At 43.7% G+C, this 22,175-nt stretch overlaps 1 protein-coding gene across 1 annotated transcript; it reads right to left on the reverse strand.

Annotated features, from left to right (window-relative positions):
* Nucleotides 1-1,244: 1,244 nt before the first annotated feature.
* Nucleotides 1,245-7,641, reverse strand: LOC149449298 (E3 ubiquitin-protein ligase TRIM39-like). Its single transcript, XM_089693431.1, has one exon. The coding sequence runs from the start codon at nucleotides 3,194-3,196 to the stop codon at nucleotides 1,622-1,624; it is 1,575 nt and encodes a 524-aa protein (XP_089549557.1). The 5' UTR covers nucleotides 3,197-7,641; the 3' UTR covers nucleotides 1,245-1,621.
* Between the last annotated feature and the right edge of the window lie 14,534 nt (nucleotides 7,642-22,175).

The raw sequence follows: 22,175 nt of genomic DNA on the forward strand, positions 1-22,175 counted from the left end.
CTAGATGTACAGAGGAGGCAGTGTGGTCACTGTGATGGGATGTGGTCACCTCTACTCTCTTTCCTCCCTTCTATTCCATGTACACTGAGGAGTGGTGTCGGGTCATTGTTAGCAGCACTGAAGTATGTCACTGTACAGCGTGTTCTTCAGTCTCCCTCTTTGGCTCCCCACCGATCGGTGAGTGGGATATTCTACAGGAGCTCCTCACACATTATATAGAAGACATGAGACTGGAGAACATGCTGCACAGCAATGTCCATCTCAGTGCTGCCAACACCGATACCACTCCTCAGTGTGATTGGAGTAAGAGGAGGAAAGAGAGGAGAGGTGACCACATCCTATCCCATCACAGTGACCCCACTGCACCCTCCAAATCTTATCATTGCTGCCACTCAACCATGTGGGGGATTGGCAGAGGGTGCGGGAAGGGAAGGAGGAAAGGTTTCCAGTATCATTCACTGTAATAACTTCCTGTTTGGAAAACTAATGTCAGATAGATAGATAGATAGATAGATAGATAGATAGATAGATAGATAGATAATAGATAGATAGATAATAGATAGATAGATAGATAGATAGATAGATAGATAGATAGATAGATAGATAATAGATAGATAGATAGATAATAGATAGATAGATAGATAGATAGATAATAGATAGATAGATAGATAGATAGATAGATAGATAGATAGATAGATAGATAGATAGATAGATAATAGATAGATAGATAGATAGATAGATAATAGATAGATAGATAGATAATAGATAGATAGATAGATAGATAGATAGATAGATAGATAGATAGATAGATAATAGATAGATAGATAGATAGATAGATAGATAGATAGATAGATAGATAATAGATAGATAGATAGATAGATAGATAGATAGATAGATAATAGATAGATAGATAGATAGATAGATAGATAGATAATAGATAGATAGATAGATAGATAGATAGATAGATAGATAGATAGATAGATAGATAATAGATAGATAATAGATAGATAATAGATAGATAATAGATAGATAGATAATAGATAGATAGATAGATAATAGATAGATAGATAGATAGATAATAGATAGATAGATAGATAGATAGATAATAGATAGATAGATAGATAATAGATAGATAGATAGATAGATAATAGATAGATAATAGATAGATAGATAATAGATAGATAGATAGATAATAGATAGATAGATAGATAGATAATAGATAGATAGATAGATAGATAGATAGATAGATAGATAGATAGATAGATAGATAGGTAGATAGATAGATAGATAGATAGATAGATAGATAGATAATAGATAGATAGATAATAGATAGATAGATAGATAGATAGATAGATAGATAATAGATAGATAATAGATAGATAGATAGATAGATAGATAGATAGATAGATAGATAGATAGATAGATAGATAGATAGATAGATAAACAATCTCTTGTCCTAGTTACTATTCAATAAGAGTGACTTCTGTAGTTGGTTAGGTATTTCGGCCAATCACTGTGATCTGTGAGGGAGGGAGAAATTTCACTTAAATATCTTCAATAAATGATCTTCTCACCAATCCCGTCCCCCCTCCCTGTGATGTCACCACTCTGGGCGGAGTTCTCACTTTCCCCGATTCCCCCCACAGATCTTTATACAACCTCTCCCTACACCTATCCCGGCATGGAGGGGCTCAGTGAAGGTGGTGGTGAAGGTGTGGAGGTGTCGGATCGGGTCACACAGATCATAAAAGGAGATCCGCCCGGCCTCATAATCCAGATATATCCTGACTCTGGTATTGCGTGGATTGGAGGGTAAGGGGATCTTATTCCTGTTATGTATCACCCAATACTGACCACCATTCCAGTATAAACCCCAGGACTTGTTATTCCATCCAATCTCTGCCTGCAATCCTCTCCTGTCTATACTGGGGTAACACATCCCAACTATCCATCCATCTGACCCCCCGACATCCACTTCCCAGTAATGTCTCCCTGAGGAGAAACTCTGACTGCTCAACACCTGAGGACAATCATGAAATCTCTCTGGTGTATGTGGACGTTTCTGTTTTCTATCTGACCTGGATACAGTTTTCCTGTCATCTGATATATGTAGATATTTAACAGCTGTGTTTCCATCCAGTAATATGTCCTCAGCTCCCTGTATATAGAAGGATACATTTCCCTCTGTTATTATATCAGATAATGTGTGTAATGTGTGTGATATCCCAGCCACATCCAGCCCCCCTCCATCATGGAGGAGTCCCTCATGTCTCTTTCTGTCCTCATTATCTCCATCCTCAGTATCACACAAGTCACCTGTGTCTGATCCCTGTAGGACAGTCAGTGGATCCGTCATGTTACACAGCTCCTCAATGTCACGCATCTTCCTGGACAGCTCATCCTTCTTTATTTCCAGATCCCGGATGAAGATGGAGACCTGCTCTGCTCTCCCGGAGATTTCCCTCAGGATTCTCTTCTCCAGGTCATCCAGACGTCTCCTGAGATCTATAAACAGAGCAGTGACTCTCTCGGTGTCACCAGCTGCTTTTTCTTCTACTTTCCTCCTTTGTTCCTGCAGACTCTGGACTCTTTCCTCCATCTCCTCTCTCTTTGTCAGAAGTTTCTGCAGAACATTCCTCAGTGTCTTCTTCTTCTTCTCAGAAGCCTCATCCAGCATCTCCACCTGGTGTCCTTTATGTTCTCCAGCCAAAGTGCAGGACACACAGATACAGGTCTCATCCTCAGTGCAGTAATACTCCAGGATCTTCTTATGGACGGAGCATTTCCTGCTCTCCATGGACAAGGTGGGGTCAATTAAGATGTGTTCTGGGGACTTTTTGTGGACTTTTAGGTGTTTATCACAGAGAGAAACCTCACAGAGCAGACAGGATCTAACAGCAGGTACAGTATAGCCCACACAGTAAGTACAGAAGACCCCAGACTCCTCATCTGGTTGAGCAGACAGGAAATTCTCCACTATGTTACGCAGTGTTATGTTCCTCTGCAGTGCAGGCCGCTTCTGAAACTTCTGTCTGCATTCAGGACAGGAATATCCTCCAGACCCCTCCTGTGTATCCAGCACACGATCAATACAGACCCGGCAGAAGTTGTGTCCACATTTCAGGTTGACAGGATCTGTATAAATGTTCAGACAGACGGAACATTCCAGCTCAACTCTCAGATCAGCAGACGCCATCGCTGACAGCAGAAAGCAAATGGCAGTGAAATTCAGTGACACTGGAGAAGAATGCAGCTGGGAGGGGTCACATTCTCCTACACAGGGCGAGGCTGGGCTGTGACTTGTACTGTATTCATAGGATTAGTTATATGGAGGGGCACAGATAATAAAAAATATCTCATTAAGAACAATGTACATACCTATTTTAGGAACATGCTCATCCTGCATTGCACACCGGTTGTGTCGATAGCCAGGGGCATAACTAGAGTCAGGCACTCCGGACACATGGCCCACATCTAGTACTGGGTGCTTCTGATCTCAGCACTGCCCACCGTTTCTTCTATCCTGCCACCTGTCAGACCTGCATTACAGAGCTGATGAGACTGCTCTGAAAATCCTCCTCCGCTTTGAGCTGCAGGTCTGACAGGCGGCAGGTGGAGATAGCAGCTGCCAGATAGGTATGTCCACCCACACTCCAATCTCCGTGCGTGCAGTGAGATCATGCACAGCTGCATTTTGAGCCTGTGGTGGGGGTTGTGAGGGTGGCAAATTTATAATGGCCGCTTGCTTCTAGAATCTGGAGGGGTTGTGTGGGCACTGGGCATCAGAAACAGTCTTTAAAAATACAACCTGAAGCTTTCTAAGTCAGCACTAATGCTATCTGCTGGCACATTGCCTGATCATGGGGAAGACCAAGCTTGATGAGTGAGCTTGAACCCCGGGGTGAGTGAGCTGTAGACACATTGTGTACTTGGAACGCTCTCCTTCTTTCTTTCTCCCACCTTTCCTCCTCTCACCCAACTCTCTCTCTCTGCCCCATTTCTTTTTTTCTCTCTCTGTCCCCATTTCTCTACTTAGTCTTAACCAAAGTGTTCATTGTCTCAATAATTCTCCCACTGTTAGCATAATTTGGCCACAACCACCATTCCACATGCTATGCTTCACACACCAGTTCATTAATAATAACCCTGAAAACCCACCTCTTCAGAGAAGCCTACCCCGCCCTCACCTAATTGCCGATCTCCTCTGCTCTTCCCACCACTCCATCTCCCACAGCTATTTCCTCCTGTACCACTCTCCCTCTCCCTCCTAGATTGTAAGCTCCAAGGAGCAGGGCCCTCAAACCCCTCATGTATTGTATTGTATTGTTACTGTGCTGTCTCGTGTATTGTCTCCCATTGTAATGTACAGCGTTGAGCAAACTGTTGGCGCTATATAAATACTGTATAATAATAATAATTAGTTTCCTTAGGGTTTCCAAGGGTGCCCCTGGTCTTTCACAACCCGGATTATGCACCTGTCCATAACGGTCATGAAATTCCAAGACAACACTAGGTCTGTGGTGACAACACCATAGCAGAGATCAAGCAAGCAAAGACCAGTGCTTGCATTATTGTGATTTTCTGAAAAGCTGAAATATTTCTGTGTGCAACTGAGAGCCTACAGTGGAGGTGCCCCTTATTGTCCTTTCAGGAGGACATAATACACCCAATCATTGCAATTAATTCTCAAATTGGGATCATCATTTGTAAGAAGTAGCCAATTAATGTCCACCAAAGGATTCCACCCATTGTCCTCCTTTCTCAGAGGAGGTAGTGTGGTGGGTCTTAATTTGTATTATCATTGTTACGGAACCGGTACCCGACCGCACTTGGGTATATTCCGTTGAACCGCAGCTTCCCTGTCCGAACACCATCCATGGACCACACCCTTAAAATCCCTCAGGAAAAAGACAGCACCCAGCTCTTAAAACAGGAAGCCAACTCTTTATTTTAACACAAAACACAGAATATATACAGAGGGCGGGGAAACACAACCAGGGACAGGAAATACATCATCAGCCCGCCCTATCAGTGGGAAGGGCTACAGGGAACCACCCCAACCAACCCAAGACACAGAACAATGGGATGAAACACATGGCAAAGGATATTGACCAACCCCCACACCAATACACAAACAGTACATCCCATAATAGTTGGCTGGACAGGAAGACACAGCACAATGGGGGGTAGCACATGGCAAACAGACAATGGACAGCCATGTGGCCTAGACAAAGGAACACACACTATACACAAGACTCAGACATTCACATACACACCCTGTAACCCTTAACAGGCACAGGGTGCCTTAAACATAATGGGAATTTGGGAAGATGATACAGAGGTCCCCCCACCCCCAAAAGTCACTCCCGTCACAATCATTGTGTGTAAAGGCACCTCGGAGGAATCATGAATACCTTACTGGTACTATGTGAACACATAGGAAAGGCCTGCTGAACAGCTGGAGAAGAATGCTGGAGCCTTCAAACTATTCAGAGAAACTAAAAAAAAAAAATGTAAAACTGTAAGGAGATGAGAAGGTGAAGTTTCTCCTTAATTGTATTTTACGTCCCTAGAACTTCACATTGGGGTGAACACAGTACCCAGTAGATGGGGGATGCCAGATCTAGAGTAGGCCCAGCCATTGTCATGTATTTGTATTATTCCATGACTAGTGATGAGTCCTCTTGCACACTGGGAGTTTTAAAAAGGCCGGTAGCATCAGCTGTATGAATTCATGTTAGAAACAAGTTTTTCTGCATTTTTTCGAGGTTTTGCATTAGCATTTAGCCGCGTTTTTCTGCATTTGCATTTTGAGTGTTTTTTACACACAAAACAAAATTCAGAAAAGCTCAGAAAAAGCCCCAAAATGCCGGTTTGCCACGTTTTTCCGCATTTACCACTATTAGAGTGTTTTTACAGCTAAAAAAGTCCTCTAGAAACCCACTAGTTCAGGATTTTTTTCCAGCCAAAAAACGCTGATTAAAGTCTATGTGTGCATGGACACATAGGATAACATGCTGGGGAGTTTACTGGCTGTAGGAAAAAAACACCAAAAGCCAAAAACAGCCACTGTAAAAACGCCCAGTGTGCATGAGGACTAATTGAGAGTTATCACTTTGTTGAAATTACATATGAAAATCTGAACATAACCACCAAATATTGCCATTTCCCCAAAAAGAAAGATGTATCTTAGGAATGAGAAATAAAAGAATGGTACAAGGAGTATTAAATGGTTACTGAAGGCTAGGAAAGTTCTTTCCAACTATCTTGGATCTATTTTTGAGTAAAAAATGTTGGTCTTTATTAGGATGGGAACATGTCATTAGATATTGAGGAACAGAGTTGGACCTTTCATGCACTGTAAAGTACTTCCACTTCATTGACATTATTTCAAGGAATATAGATGAATCTTCCTTATTGAAACCCAACAGATGATCACCTACAGCACTGGCCAAAAGTTTTGAGAATGACACAAATATAAATTTTCACAAAGTCTGCTGCCTCCGTTTTTGTGATGGCAATTTGCATATACTTCAGAATGTAATGAAGAGTGATCAGATGAATTGCAATTAATTGCGGGGGGCGCATGCGTGCAGCCGAGGAAGATGGCCCCTAATTCTCCAGCTCTGTGTCGACCTAGCCGTTGGCATACTGGGCTCTCCTACTCCTCCACTGAAGCCCCCGCTGTAGGCAGTACTGCCCAGACACCTGGGTAACATTGGGAGATGCATTGTACCTCGAAAAACAAGCCCAAACACCGGGCACAACAGAGGGCCTCTCCGCTCCCGAGAACAGGCAAGATGGCGCCTGATCCCCCTGAGCCAGATCACACCACAAGGCTCTCGGCTGCTGATCCTGACTCTGGAGAGGATAGCCTGCAACAGTTTCCCTCTGTACTGACCAGCCCTCCTGAGCAATGCCCCGAAGCCCCGCTCCACAAGTTTCGCTCAATAGTGTGGGAGGAGATCACAACTGCATCCCACAAACTTTCCTCTAAGTTGGTAAGAAGCCTTAAAGAACTGGGACACCGTGCCCATCAATTAGAACAACATGGACTTAGCGACTACTGTGCTGGAGGGCCATGAACAGGAGGTAGAAGATTTACATGCTGAATTAGACACCTTGAAGGATAAACTTGAAGATGCAGAAAACAGGGCTCACAGGGATAATCTCCGCATCCGCGGTGTTCCTGAAGTGATTACTGATCTGCAAGGTACTGCTATGGCCCTCTTTCAAGAAATTGCTCCTGAGATTCCCTTGGAGTGTTTAGAATTTGATCGTATTCATAGAGCTTTGACTCCTAAACCTACGGAGGGCCCTCCAAGGGACATTATTTTAAAATTTCAATATTACTGCACTAAAGAATGCCTCTTACAGGATCGAAAGGTGCTTAACTTCCAGGGCAACTCCTTCCAGATATTTGAAGATTTGTCTACATTCACAATAGCAAAATGTCACACCTTGAAGCCCTACCTACAAGTTCTAGAGTCCAATGGTATTAAATACCATTGGGGATTCCCGTTCAAGCTCTCATTCTCCTATCAAGGCCACCAGTTCCAAGCATCCACTCCAGCGGACCTGCATCACCACTTCCAGGAATTAAAGCTTTAACTGTCACCCTCACAGGCTGAAGTGGCTTGCTTGACAATCACAATCATCATGCAAATCACCTCCTCCATCCCAGAGCAGCTCCCAAGCTCTTCGGTCCTTACAAGCCCAACGTTTTCAGGAAGACTCTGTGGGATGACCTTACGAATCCTGATGGTTCCATCCATTACTCTCTTCTACAATTGACATTGTTACTGTGAAGCCTTTTTGCTGCACTTCTGGTCTGTAAGTAGCAGGACAAATCTACCCCTCAAATACAGCGACTTCCACTCTAAGGACGTGACCGTTTTGTCATTATGACCTCATTTTCTCACTGATTTTTGGTTGTGATAGACGTGGTTCCTCTGTCGTGGGTCTGTCCCTACTTAATGGGTGCACCCAGGAACAGATCACTGTCTGTGGATCCTCTAGGACCCTATTCTTTATGATACTCAGCTGCTATGGGGCCCACATCCTGATGTACTAATTGAAAGATATTTGTTGGTGGAGTTATCTAGCCCTTATTATATGTTTCACTAGTTTACAATTTCAGCTAAGCCGAGTGGTTCCGGCAGGCCACTGCACCCCCTATGAGCTGGCATATGGTTGGGACTGCCACCCTGACCACCACCCAGCCGTCATGTGGGCCTCACACCCCACAGCTCGATGCAATTATACCTGTACTATACCTTTTGAACCAAATATACTGTATATTGGCCTTACAGTAAACAGCTCTTTGCATCTCCTCCTTTTTTCTCTCTTTTCCACTTTCTTTTAATTCTTTCCTTTTCTTGTTCTTTGTTTGTGTTTAATCTCTTCAGGGTTCTCGGGAATCGTGATGGAAAGTATCTTCTCATTTTTCCATCGCTATGTCGCTGAATTGGCTATCCTTAAATGTCCAGGGGTTGAATTTCCCCCAAAAGAGGGTGAAGGTATTTAAGAATCTTAGGTCATGCCATGTACATATCGCTTGCTTACAGTAAACCCATTTTTCCATGACACCCAGCCCAAAATATTTTGATGCCTGTTATCCTCAGGTCTTTCAAGCCATGAGCCCAACCAAAGGGGGTCCTTGTTGCCTTCCATAAAAAAACCCTATTTACCTGTGTGAAACATATTGCTGACCCAAATAGCAGGTACCTCTTACTACAAGGTACGATCCATGATGTGGATATTACAATCCTGACCTATTATGCTCCCAATATTACTCCAGGGCCCTTTCTGAGCCATGTCTGCTCTCTTCTAGCAACCCACCAACGAGGCACCCTTATGGTGGTGGGAGACTTGAACTGGGTGTTGAATCCTAATCTCGATAAATACCCCTCAGATGGTTCCTACCCATCTGCTGACGCTAGGATGTTCTCTCATGCATTACGGACTCATGATTTGGTAGACATCTGGCGCAAGTTCCACCCCGTGGACATAGACTACACCCACTACTCTCACCCACATCATTCCCACTCTAGAATTGATCATGCCTTTGTGTTATTTAAGCATCTCCCCATGATGCGCTCAATATCTATTCTTACAGAACCTTGGTCTGACCATGACCCAAGTGGTTTGTTGTTCTTTCCTGTAAACCTCTGTATTCCCCCTGGGTTATGAATGACTCCATGCTTTCACTGAAAGAAATTCAGACAGACGGACAGACCTCCTGCATAAATCTCGGGAATATTTTCAGTTCAACTCAGGATCTGCCTCCTCCTCAGTGACGCTATGGGAAGCATACAAAGCAGTCCTCCAGGACCATATAATACAGATAGCATCCAGACGTAAAAGAGAACAACACAAACAGCGCCAACTTGAAACTCAATTGGCACACCTAACTTCACAATTTAAGCAATCGCCAACTCCCTCTAATCGTAAACTGCTGACTGAATTGGACCTCTGTCTTACGGATGGAGCCGAGCGCTCTTTGAGTTGGACTCATCAGAAGTGGTATATCAAGGCAAATAAACCGGATTCTATGCTAGCCCACAGATTACGTTCTTTCACAAACAATCCCAAACCGATTTCTTTGCGTACTCGCCATAACATCCTTACCAGTAACCCCTTAAAAGGTGTTGGAGGAATTCAAGTATCACCTTACTAAACTTTATGCTGATCCCACTCAAGCTGACCCTCAAACTGTCATAGACTTTTTGAATCAGCTGCCCTTGCCTAAACTGAACCAGACATATAAAGACCTGATGGATTGGGATATCCAAGTATCGGAAGTCCTAAATTGTATTGCAGACCTGAAAATGAACAAACGTCCAGGCCTTGATGGTTTTACGGCTTTGTATTATAAAAAACTGGCTGGCGTCCTCGCACCTCACTTAGCTACCATGTACAATTCAGTAAAGATGGGCCACGGGGCCCCATATAGCCAACCTGATAGGGCCCCCTAAAAAACAAAAAAAAACACAGTTTACTAGTCTTTAGTTATGAATGAATACAATGAGAGATTGGTATCGATCCCTCATTGCGTTCATTCAGGAAAGAAAGGGGCTGATAAATGTGACATATTTACCAGGCCCTTCCCTCAGTCTCCATCCTGAAGGATCCTTTTGTGTGACTGCAGTTGCCGGTGGAGAGGAGGGAAGCCAGCAGCACTGCAGGGGTGGGGGCACACAGGGGGGCCTGGGCGGCAAGGGGAAATTTATGGTGCACAGGGACAGTGACGAGCACGGTGAGGAAGTGAATTACTGGAATCAATCTCTGTAACAGATGAAAGCCTGCAAAAGAAAGAGGAGAAGAAGCCAGCTTTCAGCTGCTGCAGAGAGCCATACAGGGGATTGGTTCCAGTAATTGCCCCCCTACCGTGCCGATCACCCTCCCTGCCCACAAATCTGATTTACCCAGCTGCTTGGGCCCCCCTGCTGGCTAGGACCCTGTGCAGAAGGACTGGTGGTACCCCCCTATCCACGGCCCTGGGGATCATTCATCCTGGGCCAATTATAGACCTATCTCTCTCATCAATATAGACATGAAAATCCTCACTAAAATTTTAGCTAGCTGCCTGAATTCCTTCCTCACTCGATTAATTAAAAAAGATCAGGTGGACTTTGTCCCACATAGATAAGCAGGGGACGCCATTAGAGGGGTTCTGCAATTACAGCACTTAGCTCACATCCGCAAGATCAACATGATGCTCTTGTTCCTAGATATCAACAAGGCTTTTGATGCCTTGTCCTGGTCCTATCTTATGTCTGTCCTCCTCCACTATGGCTTAGGTCCATCCTTTTTACGTTGAATCTCAGCCCTTTGTACATCCCCACAGGCCAAAATTAAATATTACGGTTTTGAGTCTTCGACCTTTCCAATCGGTAGGGGAACCAGACAAGGCTGCCCGCTTTCTCCCTTATTATTTATTTTGGCATTGGAACCATTGGTGGAGGCTATTCGCACTCATCCAGATGTCCAGGGGCTAGATGTGGCAGGTTCACAATATAAGATATCATTGTTTACTGATGATATACTACTGACCTTAACGAACCCGGGAATCACCTTACAGAATTTAATCTCAGTCTTGGGCACGTTTGCTTCCCTCTCGGGCCTTCATGTTAACCCTTACAAATCTAAAGCTATGTCACTAACTCTCTCCCCACCACTATTAGAAGCTCTAAAGCATTAGTTTCCTTTTCAATGGCTCCCAGCGTTGCCATATTTGGGGGTTAGGCTCACCGCATCCTACGATGGACTTTACCAAGCTAATTTCCCTTTATTATTTAAAGAATTGACAGATACAGTCAGGTCCATAAATATTGGGACATTGACACAATCCTAACATTTTTGGCTCTATACACCACCACAATGGATTTGAAATGAAACGAACAAGATGTGCTTTAACTGCAGACTGTCAGATTTAATTTGAGGGTATTTACATCCAAATCAGGTGAACGGTGTAGGAATTACAACCATTTGCATATGTGCCTCCCACTTGTTAAGGGACCAAAAGTAATGGGACAGAATAATAATCATAAATCAAACTTTCACTTTTTATTACTTGGTTGCAAATCCTTTGCAGTCAATGACAGCCTGAAGTGTGGAACGCATAGACATCACCAGACGCTGGGTTTCATCCCTGGTGATGCTCTGCCAGGCCTCTACTGCAACTGTCTTCAGTTCCTGCTTGTTCTTGGGGCATTTTCCCTTCAGTTTTGTCTTCAGCAAGTGAAATGCTCAATCGGATTCAGGTCAGGTGATTGACTTGGCCATTGCAGAACATTCCACTTCTTTCCCTTAAAAAACTCTTTGGTTGCTTTTGCAGTCTGCTTTGGGTCATTGTCCATCTGCACTGTGAAGCGTCCAATGAGTTCTGAAGGATTTGGCTGAATATGAGCAGAAAATATTGCCCAAAACACTTCAGAATTCATCCGGCTGCTTCTGTCAGCAGTCACATCATCAATAAATACAAGAGAACCATTTCCATTGGCAGCCATACATGCCCACGCCATGACACTACCACCACCATGCTTCACTGATGGTGGTATGCTTAGGATCATGAGCAGTTCCTTCTCCATACTCTTCTCTTCCCATCACTCTGGTACAAGTTGATGTCGGTCTCATCTGTCCATAGGATGTTGTTCCAGAACTGTGAAGGCTTTTTTACATGTCGTTTGGCAAACTCTAATCTGGCCTTCCTGTTTTTGAGGCTCACCAATGGTTTCCATCTTGTGGTGAACCCTCTGTATTCACTCTGGTGAAGTCTTCTCTTGATTGGTGACTTTGACACACATACACCTACCTCCTGGAGAGTGTTCTTGATCTGGCCAACTGTTGTGAAGGGTGTTTTCTTCACCAGGGAAAGAATTCTTCTGTCATCCACCACAGTTGTTTTCCATGGTCTTCCGGGTCTTTTGGTGTTGCTGAGCTCACCGGTGCGTTCCTTCTTTTTTAGAATGTTCCAAACAGTTGTTTTGGCCACGCCTAATGTTTTTGCTATCTCTCTGATGGGTTTGTTTTGTTTTTTCAGCCTAATGATGGCTTCAATGATAGTGACTAGAGATGAGCGAATCGAACCAGGCAAAGTGGAATTCGTTTCGAATTTCAGGAAAAATTCGATTCGCGTTGAATCCGAATATTTGCATAATTCGGGTGCGCGAATCGGATTTTTCCCGATCAGCCGGCAAAAGTGTCCCTGCAGAGAGCTCCGCTATTTCTGACAGTTCTCTGACAGTTCCTTCACATTTACAGCGGTTGAAACATTGTATCTATTTGTTTCCATTTAGGATACAGATGTTTTTATTCGGAAATAAATAGATACAATGTTTCAACCGCTGTACATGTGAAGGAACTGTCAGAACTGTCAGAAATAGCGGAGCTCTCTGCAGATACACTTTTTGCTGTACTGGAATACTTCTTCTTTCCATTTTTCTTTTCATTCTTCTCATTCTTCTTTTCATTCTTCTTTTCATTCTTCTTCTCATTCTTCTTTTCATTCTTCTTTTCATTCTTCTCATTCTTCTTTTCTTCTTCATGAAAAGAAGAATGAGAAGAAGAATGAAAAGAAGAATGAGAAGAATGAAAAGAAGAATGAAAAGAAGAAGAAGAATGAAAAGAAGAATGAGAAGAAGAATGAAAAGAAGAATGAAAAGAAGAATGAGAAGAAGAATGAGAAGAATGAAAAGAAGAATGAGAAGAATGAAAAGAAGAAGAAGAAGAATGAAAAGAAGAAGAAGAATGAAAAGAAGAATGAAAAGAAGAAGAAGAAGAATCTTTTCATTCGTCTCATTCTTCTTTTCATTCTTCTTTTCATTCTTCTTCCTCTTCTTTTCATTCTTCTTCTTCTTTTCATTCTTCTTTTCATTCTTCTTCTTCTTCTTTTCATTCTTCTTCTTCTTTTCATTCTTCTTCTTTTCATTCTTCTTCTTCTTTTCATTCTTCTTCTTCTTCTTTTCATTCTTCTTTTCATTCTTCTCATTCTTCTTTTCATTCTTCTTTTCATTCTTCTTCTTCTTCTTTTCATTCTTCTTTTCATTCTTCTCATTCTTCTTTTCTTCTTCATGAAAAGAAGAATGAGAAGAAGAATGAAAAGAAGAATGAAAAGAAGAAGAAGAATGAGAAGAAGAATGAAAAGAAGAATGAAAAGAAGAATGAAAAGAAGAAGAAGAATGAAAAGAAGAATGAGAAGAAGAATGAAAAGAAGAATGAGAAGAAGAATGAGAAGAATGAAAAGAAGAATGAGAAGAATGAAAAGAAGAATGAAAAGAAGAAGAAGAAGAATGAAAAGAAGAAGAAGAATGAATGAAAAGAAGAATGAAAAGAAGAAGAATGAAAAGAAGAATGAGAAGAAGAATGAAAAGAAGAATGAAAAGAAGAATGAGAAGAATGAAAAGAAGAATGAAAAGAAGAAGAAGAATGAAAAGAAGAATGAGAAGATGAATGAGAAGAATGAAAAGAAGAATGAAAAGAAGAAGAATGAAAAGAAGAATGAAAAGAAGAAGAAGAAGAATCTTTTCATTCTTCTCATTCTTCTTTTCATTCTTCTTCTTCTTCTTTTCATTCTTCTTCTTCTTTTCATTCTTCTTTTCATCCTACTTCTTCTTCTTCATCCTCATCCTCTTCTTCTTCTTCTTCTTCTGAGGATGAAGAAGAAGAAGTAGGATGAAAATAAGAAGAATTCCAAGCCGGCAAAAAGTGTATCTGCAGAGCTCCTCTATTCTGCAGATACACTTAGAGGAGCTCTGCAGATACACTTTTTGCCGGTTTGGAATTCTTCTTATTTTCATCCTACTTCTTCTTCTTCTTCTTCTTCATCCTCATCCTCATCCTCATCCTCGGAAGAAGAAGAAGAGGATGAGGATGAAGAAGAAGAGGTAGGATGAAAATAAGAAGAATTCCAAGCCGGCAAAAAGTGTATCTGCAGAGCTCCTCTATTTCTGACAGTTCTCTGACATAGAACTGTCAGAAATAGAGGAGCTCTGCAGATACACTTTTTGCCGGCTTGGAATTCTTCTTATTTTCATCCTACTTCTTCTTCTTCTTCATCCTCATCCTCATCCTCTTCTTCTTCTTCTGAGGATGAGGATGAAGAAGAAGAAGAAGAAGAAGAAGAAGTAGGATGAAAATAAGAAGAATTCCAAGCCGGCAAAAAGTGTATCTGCAGAGCTCCGCTAAGTGTATCTGCAGAGCTCCGCTAAGAAATAGCGGAGCTCTGCAGATACACTTTTTGCCGGCTTGGAATTCTCCTTCTTCTCATCCTGCTTCTTCTTCTCATCCTTCTTCTTCTTCTCATCCTTCTCCTTCTTCTCATCCTTCTTCTTCTTCTCATCCTTCTTCTTCTCATCCTTCTCCTTCTTCTCATCCTTCTTCTTCTTCTCATCCTTCTTCTTCTTCTCATCCTTCTCCTTCTTCTCATCCTTCTTCTTCTTCTCATCCTTCTTCTTCTTCTCATCCTTCTTCTTCTTCTCATCCTTCTCCTTCTTCTCATCCTTCTTCTTCTTCTCATCCTTCTTCTTCTCATCCTTCTCCTTCTTCTCATCCTTCTTCTCATCCTTCTCCTTCTTCTCATCCTTCTCCTTCTTCTCATCCTTCTCCTTCTCCTTCTTCTCATCCTTCTCCTTCTTCTCATCCTTCTCCTTCTCCTTCTTCTCATCCTTCTCCTTCTTCTCATCCTTCTCCTTCTTCTCATCCTTCTCCTTCTCCTTCTTCTCATCCTTCTCCTTCTCCTTCTCCTTCTCCTTCCTCATCTCCAAGGGCATTTAAATTAAAGGTACAGTGTTCTGCACTAATTTAAAGGCTCTCTGAAGCCTAGAAACCCTTTTTATAAGTTAAATTCGTAGCGAATAAATTCGCATCGAATCGAATTTCTCCCGCAAATTCGGCAAATCAGCCGAATCGAATTTTTGAATAATTCGCTCATCTCTAATAGTGACAGCTCTTTGGATCTAATCTTGAGAGTTGACAGCAACAGATTCCAAATGCAAATAGCACACTTGAAATGAACTCTGGACCTTTTATCTGCTCATTGTAATTGGGATAATGAGGGAATAACACACACCTGCCCATGGAACAGCTGAGAAGCCAATTGTCCCATTACTTTTGGTCCCTTAACAAGTGGGAGGAACATATGCAAACTGTTGTAATTCCTACACCGTTCACCTGATTTGGATGTAAATACCCTCAAATTAAAGCTGACAGTCTGCAGTTAAAGCACATCTTGTTCGTTTCATTTCAAATCCATTGTGGTGGTGTATAGAGCCAAACATTTTCGAATTGTGTCGATGTCCCAATATTTATGGACCTGACTGTATGTTATCTTCATGGGCTCATTACCCGTTATCCTGGTTTGAATTAACGCAATTCGTATGACTTATCTTCCTAAATTATTATACGTATTCTGTGTCTAACCAGTCCCTGTTCCCCTGCATATACAGTATTAAGTATTCATCAATGTAAACTTCTGTCATTTATCTGGGGCTCTTCGCGCCCTAGAATTAACAAACAGATTTTATTTGCCCGTAAGATTAATGGAGGATTATCCATTCCAAACCTTCACGCCTACTACCTGGCAGCTAATATCGCCCCTTTATCCCATCTTCATGAATCCCAAAATATCCCTCTGTGGGCCACTGTGGATCTGATGGATTCCCATCCAACATGACTTCCATCTCTACCATGGCTCCTTCCTACTCATCGTCCTATGCCTCTCGGTCTGACGTTAACACAAACACACTTCGACTTTGGGATTCCATCAAGTATTTGGCCGGTCTCATTTCATCTCATTTACCCTTAATGCGTCTTCTTCATAATCCGTTATTTCCGTCGGATCTTGACAATCCAGGACAATTCACGTGGTGGATGGCCCATGGTTTCAATGATGTGCACCCTTTACTCTTCCCTACTAGGATTCTTTCTTTTGACACCCTTCGATCGTCTTATAACATTCCACTGAGGGAGCACTTTTGCTACCTTCAAATTCGCCATTTTATCACTACACTTTTACATGCACAGCCTACACCCTACAGATTGACTCCCTAATTCTCCGGGCCTGATATCACTGATTTATTCCTCCATTATTTCCTACAGAAAGCCCCCGCTACGACCTTATCACCAACATTGGCAATCTGAATTAGGAGGCCCAATTTGACCAGCAGGACTGGCAGATCATGACCCTAGCATTGTCCAAATGTTCAAAAAATTTTCTTATTTTAGAAAATGCTTACAAAATTCTCTATAGGTGGTACTATACACCAGCTCGACTGGTCCGTTTCATCCCATCTTACTCACCGAACTGTTTTCGGAGTTGTGAACAAACTGGCACCATGGCCCACATCTGGTGGACCTGTATGCAGACTCTGGGTCAGGGTCTATGCTCTTCTTTGCTCTATGTTTCATACAAATATTAAGCGCAACCCCTATGAGTTGCTATTCATTAAACCAATAGAAGGTCTACTCCACCCTGAGTGACAACTGGCATCACATTTATTCACAGTAATTTATTCACAGCCGCCAAATTGACAATTACGAAAGCATGGAAGACCCCCCTCCTCAGTTTCAAAGCAGTCAAAAATAGGATGAACTTTATAATGGTCAGTGAGAAGTTAATAGCTATATTGTTAGACACACATGCAAAGTTCCTTCAGGTTTGGCAACCCTGGCTTAACATGGCCCAGCCATCTAGATTTGACAATGCCCTTCTGTCGCTTTAATGACCTTCTACTGTGATCCCTCGGGAACATCTCTCTTTTTTTTTCTTCTCTTCTTCTTTATTTTTCTCCTTTCCCCTCTGCTCTACTCTTTTATTCTGTAGTTGCACTGAATGTGATTTTTTTCTGTTTTTTGAACCTGCAGTGTTTTGTATGTTCCCTGGACCTTTTCAGGGCCCAAAGGTTTGGTGTATTCACACTTCTCCCATGGGGTTATGCATTCTGCTTTACATGCAGTTTACATGTTCACCCGATGAATCAGAGGTCTTCACATGCTAATCAGTATTGCATTTTGTTATGTATCATATCATTCAATTACATATTGTAATTGCACTTCCTGTTTGCTTCTGTAACTCAGTGCATTTATTATGCTTTCTGTTAATTGGAGGAACTGTGCAGTGAGGAACAGAAGTATTTGAACACCCTGCGATTTTGCAAGTTCTCCCACTTAGAAATCATGGAGGGGGGGCGTGTCCAAGATGGCGACCGGAGCGGCCGCATAATCCGGAGCTCCGGTGCCGAGCTTTTAGATCCGCTGCCATCCGTGCGGCGGCGGGTCACGGAGTGCCGGCGGAGGACCCGAGTGGCATCCCTGATCCCGGGGAGTCGGAGCCCAGGTGATATTTCCGCCCCTCGTGGCGGCTGACGTCCGCGGCCTGGTGCGGCCGCGCGGGCCGGGGCTCCGGCGCCGCCCATCAACTCTCCCATCCGCACCTGCTGCCATCCGGTGCCGAACTTTTAAGTCCGCTGCCATCCGTGCGGCGGCGGATCACAGAGTGCCGGCGGAGGACCCGGGTAGTATCCCTGATCCCGGGGAGTCGGGGCCCGGGTGATATTTCCGCCCCTCGTGGCGGCTGACATCCGCGGCCTGGTGCGGCCGCGCGGGCCGGGGCTCCGACGCCACCCATCAGCTCTCCCATCCACACCTGCTGCCATCCGGGCTGTGGGAGATCGCCTGGGAACATCCGCGGCGCCCTCTGCATTGCTGGGACTGGGGGAGAGACGCCACTGAGCCTTGCTGCTTCCCGCGGTGGCGGCGGCCTACATCACCGGTCTGGAGCCTCCATCTGGTCACAGTGAGTGGGGGATGCAGGTGCCCTCTTATTATTAGCTCCCCCCGCAGTGACCTGGAGGTGGGCCTCACGTTGCTGACCCCGGAGCCTGCCATCTCCTGTAACCACAGCCCCTGTTGGGTTCAGAGGCCTACTGGGGCCTTGATATTGCCCCGTGGAGTGTCTCCCTGGAGGGCCCTGTGCTTGGTGTTGGGGGTCCTCTGCCTCCCACTTGTCCCTCTTGTGTCCTAGATTGGGATCTAGTGCCATCATCCTGCTCCGGTGTGCTATATCTGCGTGTTACTGTTATCTATGTCCTCTCTACCCTTCCATGACTTGCTAATTATCTTTACAATATAATGTTCTCGCAGATGAATCTAACCGCATTCATGTAACTACAACCCTGAACCTATTTTGGGCGTTATAGGTCCCCTGGGGTTATAATCTCCATTCATTATCCTATTTTCAGTTGATCACCCCCAGGAGACTCCCTGTATGCCGTCCACAAAGAAAAAAAAGGGACAAGCCCAGAAGTCCCTCACAACATACCTACTTAAGGCACACGAGCTTTGTAACATGTCTCCAGTCAATACAGAGCGAGCATCCCTGTCCGATCCCACGCAGGATATCACCGCTCCCTTATCGGCCTTGGTCAGTGAAAATACACAGCAACTTACAAAAGGAGACTTGGAGTCCTGCTTGGAATCTATGTACGCCAAACTAGCCGCCAAATTTCAATCAGAATTGCATAAAAGCACTAATGTTCTCTCTCAGGAAATAGCCACATTGGGCTCCAGGACAGACCGCTTAGAAACCAAACACGATGAACTTAGCCTGGCCTATGGTGAACTTTCCAGAGAGCATGATCATTTACAAACGGCCTTTTTTCAACTACAGGCGCAGGTGGAGGACCTTGATAATCGCAATCGCAGGAATAATCTGCGAATCAGGGGAATCCCGGAGTCTATGTCTGACCTCTCCTTAATCGTGACCAAATTATTTCAATCACTCCTCCCGGATCGTGACCCTGGGTCTTTTGCCTGTGACCGCATCCATAGAGCCCTGCGCCCTAAACCTCCTACTGACAAGCCACCTAGGGATATTGTCCTGTGCATGAGGGACTTTTTGACCAAAGAGGAAATACTCAGAGCTGCTCGCAATACCCCTACGATCTCCTTTGAAGGCTCGGTCTTACAAATCTTTCCGGATGTTTCCCCGGCCACGTTGGAGAAGCGTAGAAAAATGAAAGAAGTCACAACGGTCCTGTTCTCAGCTCGTATTCGCTACAAATGGGGCTTTCCCTTTAAGTTGATTGTTCCACATAATGGGAGCACATATATAGCTACATCCCCTTCTGAAGGTAGAGCAATCTTGGCCAAACTGGGCCTAGCGGATGCCCCATCACCTCAACGTCCACCCTCCACCCCTCGTGTCTCTCCCATTTGGCATACCCCATCTCCACGGAGAGATAGAAGGAGAGTCAGACAGGATCCGGGTTGATAGGTCCATTCTCACTTGCCTATTACCTATTGTTTGACAGTCCTTGGTCTTGCCTATTGTCTTTTATGACTTTACCGAGAATTGAGACACAGGGATTTTGTTTCTTACATCTTACGCTGTCAGGATGTGTATTTCTATGGTTACTGCTATGTTAATTTTATAATCCTGAGTAATATATGTGTGCCTTGCATTGATAGCTGGACGAGTTAAGGTATAACAAGGGTCTTTGGTCCCTCTTAATTGCGCCCATTGGTTTATGGTTCCACAACTCTTTGACACGTTACCCCACCCTGCCTCCTGACATGGCCGGAAGTGTCGCTGCCCGATTGAGGGGTGGCAGTTCCGTTTTCCATGTTTTAGGGAGACAGGGTTTGGGCCCATTTGGCCCCTTAATATTTGAACTTTTTGTTTTATCAGGTATGACAAATTTTCAGCCTGATCCATGTTCTTTAGTTACCTTATTTGTAGGAGCTCTTCAAATCTCCTCTCTATTGTTTTTTGTCTTCTCTTTTTTCAACACTTTAGTGCATGAGGATTGTGTTGTGTCGGTCTATGGACATCATGGCCCCCATCTTGGGGCCGGGGGGTCCCCTGGGTTGGTTCTGCCACCTGTACGTCTGTTTGCTATAGACCTGTGGATCTCTATGTCTAGCCAATTAATTTTAGGGGATATCTTTGTAATGTATACTTTTATGATGATAGTAATAAGCTCTGTTTACTATGGTAATTCAATGTATTTCGCATAATGTCCAGGGTTTCAATTCGCCAAACAAGCGCAAAACGGCCTTTCTTCAATATAAACGACTGGGAGCCAAGATTATCTTATTACAGGAAACACATTTTGCAGCTGCAAAACACCCGACATATTTTCATAGATCTTATAGGCAGGGGTATTATACCCTGCATTCCTCCAAGAGTAGGGGCGTAGCCATCTTTCTACATAATTCATTCCCCTTTGAGGTTCAACATGTGTATCGTGATCCGGACAGTAGGTTTATCATTCTTAAAGGCACCCTTTCAGGTCGAGAACTTACTATTGCTAATGTATATGCACCGAATTCAGCTCAAGCTACCTTTTTTTCAAAATTTTTTGGTACTCTGGATAGGTTTTTGTCCCCTCATCTCTTGGTGGGTGGGGATTTTAATCTGGTGGCAAATCCTCTTTTGGACCGTAGTTCCCCCTCGCATTCTTCCCAGGCTTTTCCAAAATCCCTTACTAAGAAATTAGATACCCTCCAGTTGGTGGATGCCTGGAGAGCGCACAACACCGGAGCCAGGGATTACACATTTTATTCCCACCCACATGACTCTTATGCTAGATTAGACTATATATATTGTACCCCAATTTTACTAGCTAATTCTAAGGTAGCTTGCATTCATTTGAGCCCCTGGTCGGATCACAGTATTGTGGCCTTATCTATCACATTTGTGGGATTGGCACCTACTCCTTTCTCTTGGAGACTTAATGATTCTATGCTAACCGATATCGACTCTCGCCAGGAAGTGGTTACATCTATTCAGGAATATTTTCAATCTAATTTAACCCCTGATATTTCCCCAGCCACACTCTGGGTAGCCCACAAGGCGGTCCTACGAGGCCGACTTATCTCCATGGCCTCATCCAGAAATAGAAAACGTTGGCAGCAAATACTACTTCTAACCCGAGAATTAGAAGCACACTATAGAAGCCATGTCGCTAATCCATCTCTGCTTAATAAACAGCTACTGTCCCAAAAGCGCTTGGAACTGAATGCCCTGCTTTCCCAAAAAACTGAAAAGGCCCTTCGCTGGTCGAAGGCCTCATTCCTATTACATAGTAACTCGGCATCTACCATGTTCGCAAGGAAGTTGAACCACTCTCTGCGCCCCCCACATGTGTATAAATTACGCACAAACTCGGGTGCTATCTCATCTCTACCTCAGGAAGTCTTGGGTATTTTCGAACATTTTTATTCAAAACTACTAGCTCCTCCGCAGTCGGATTCTGTCCCTCTGTCGGACTCTTGGCTGGACTCTATACCCTTCCCTGCCCTTACACCCTCTCAGATTGTCACTCTTAATGCCCCCTGTACTTTAGAGGAAATAACATGTGCGATAGGCGCGCTCAAGCGCTCTACTGTGCCGGGTCCTGACGGATTTACCGCTAGCTATTATAAACATTTTGCCTCTACATTGGCTCCATACTTGATAACTTTATTTAATGATGTTTTGCAGGGGGGTAAGTTCCCGGAGGAGATGTTATTGGCTAACATGTCTCTAATACCCAAGCCACAGAAGGACCACTGTTTGCCACAAAACTATAGACCAATCTCAGTCATGAATAATGATCTAAAGATATTTAGCCGTATTTTGGCGGACCGGTTGGCCCCTATTATCTCCTCTTTGGTCTCTCCAGACCAGTCGG

The sequence above is a fragment of the Staurois parvus genome, unplaced genomic scaffold, assembly GCF_062004578.1.
Source record: "Staurois parvus isolate SC_StPar_1 unplaced genomic scaffold, SC_StPar_1.0 ptg000633l, whole genome shotgun sequence".
NCBI lineage: Eukaryota > Metazoa > Chordata > Amphibia > Anura > Ranidae > Staurois > Staurois parvus.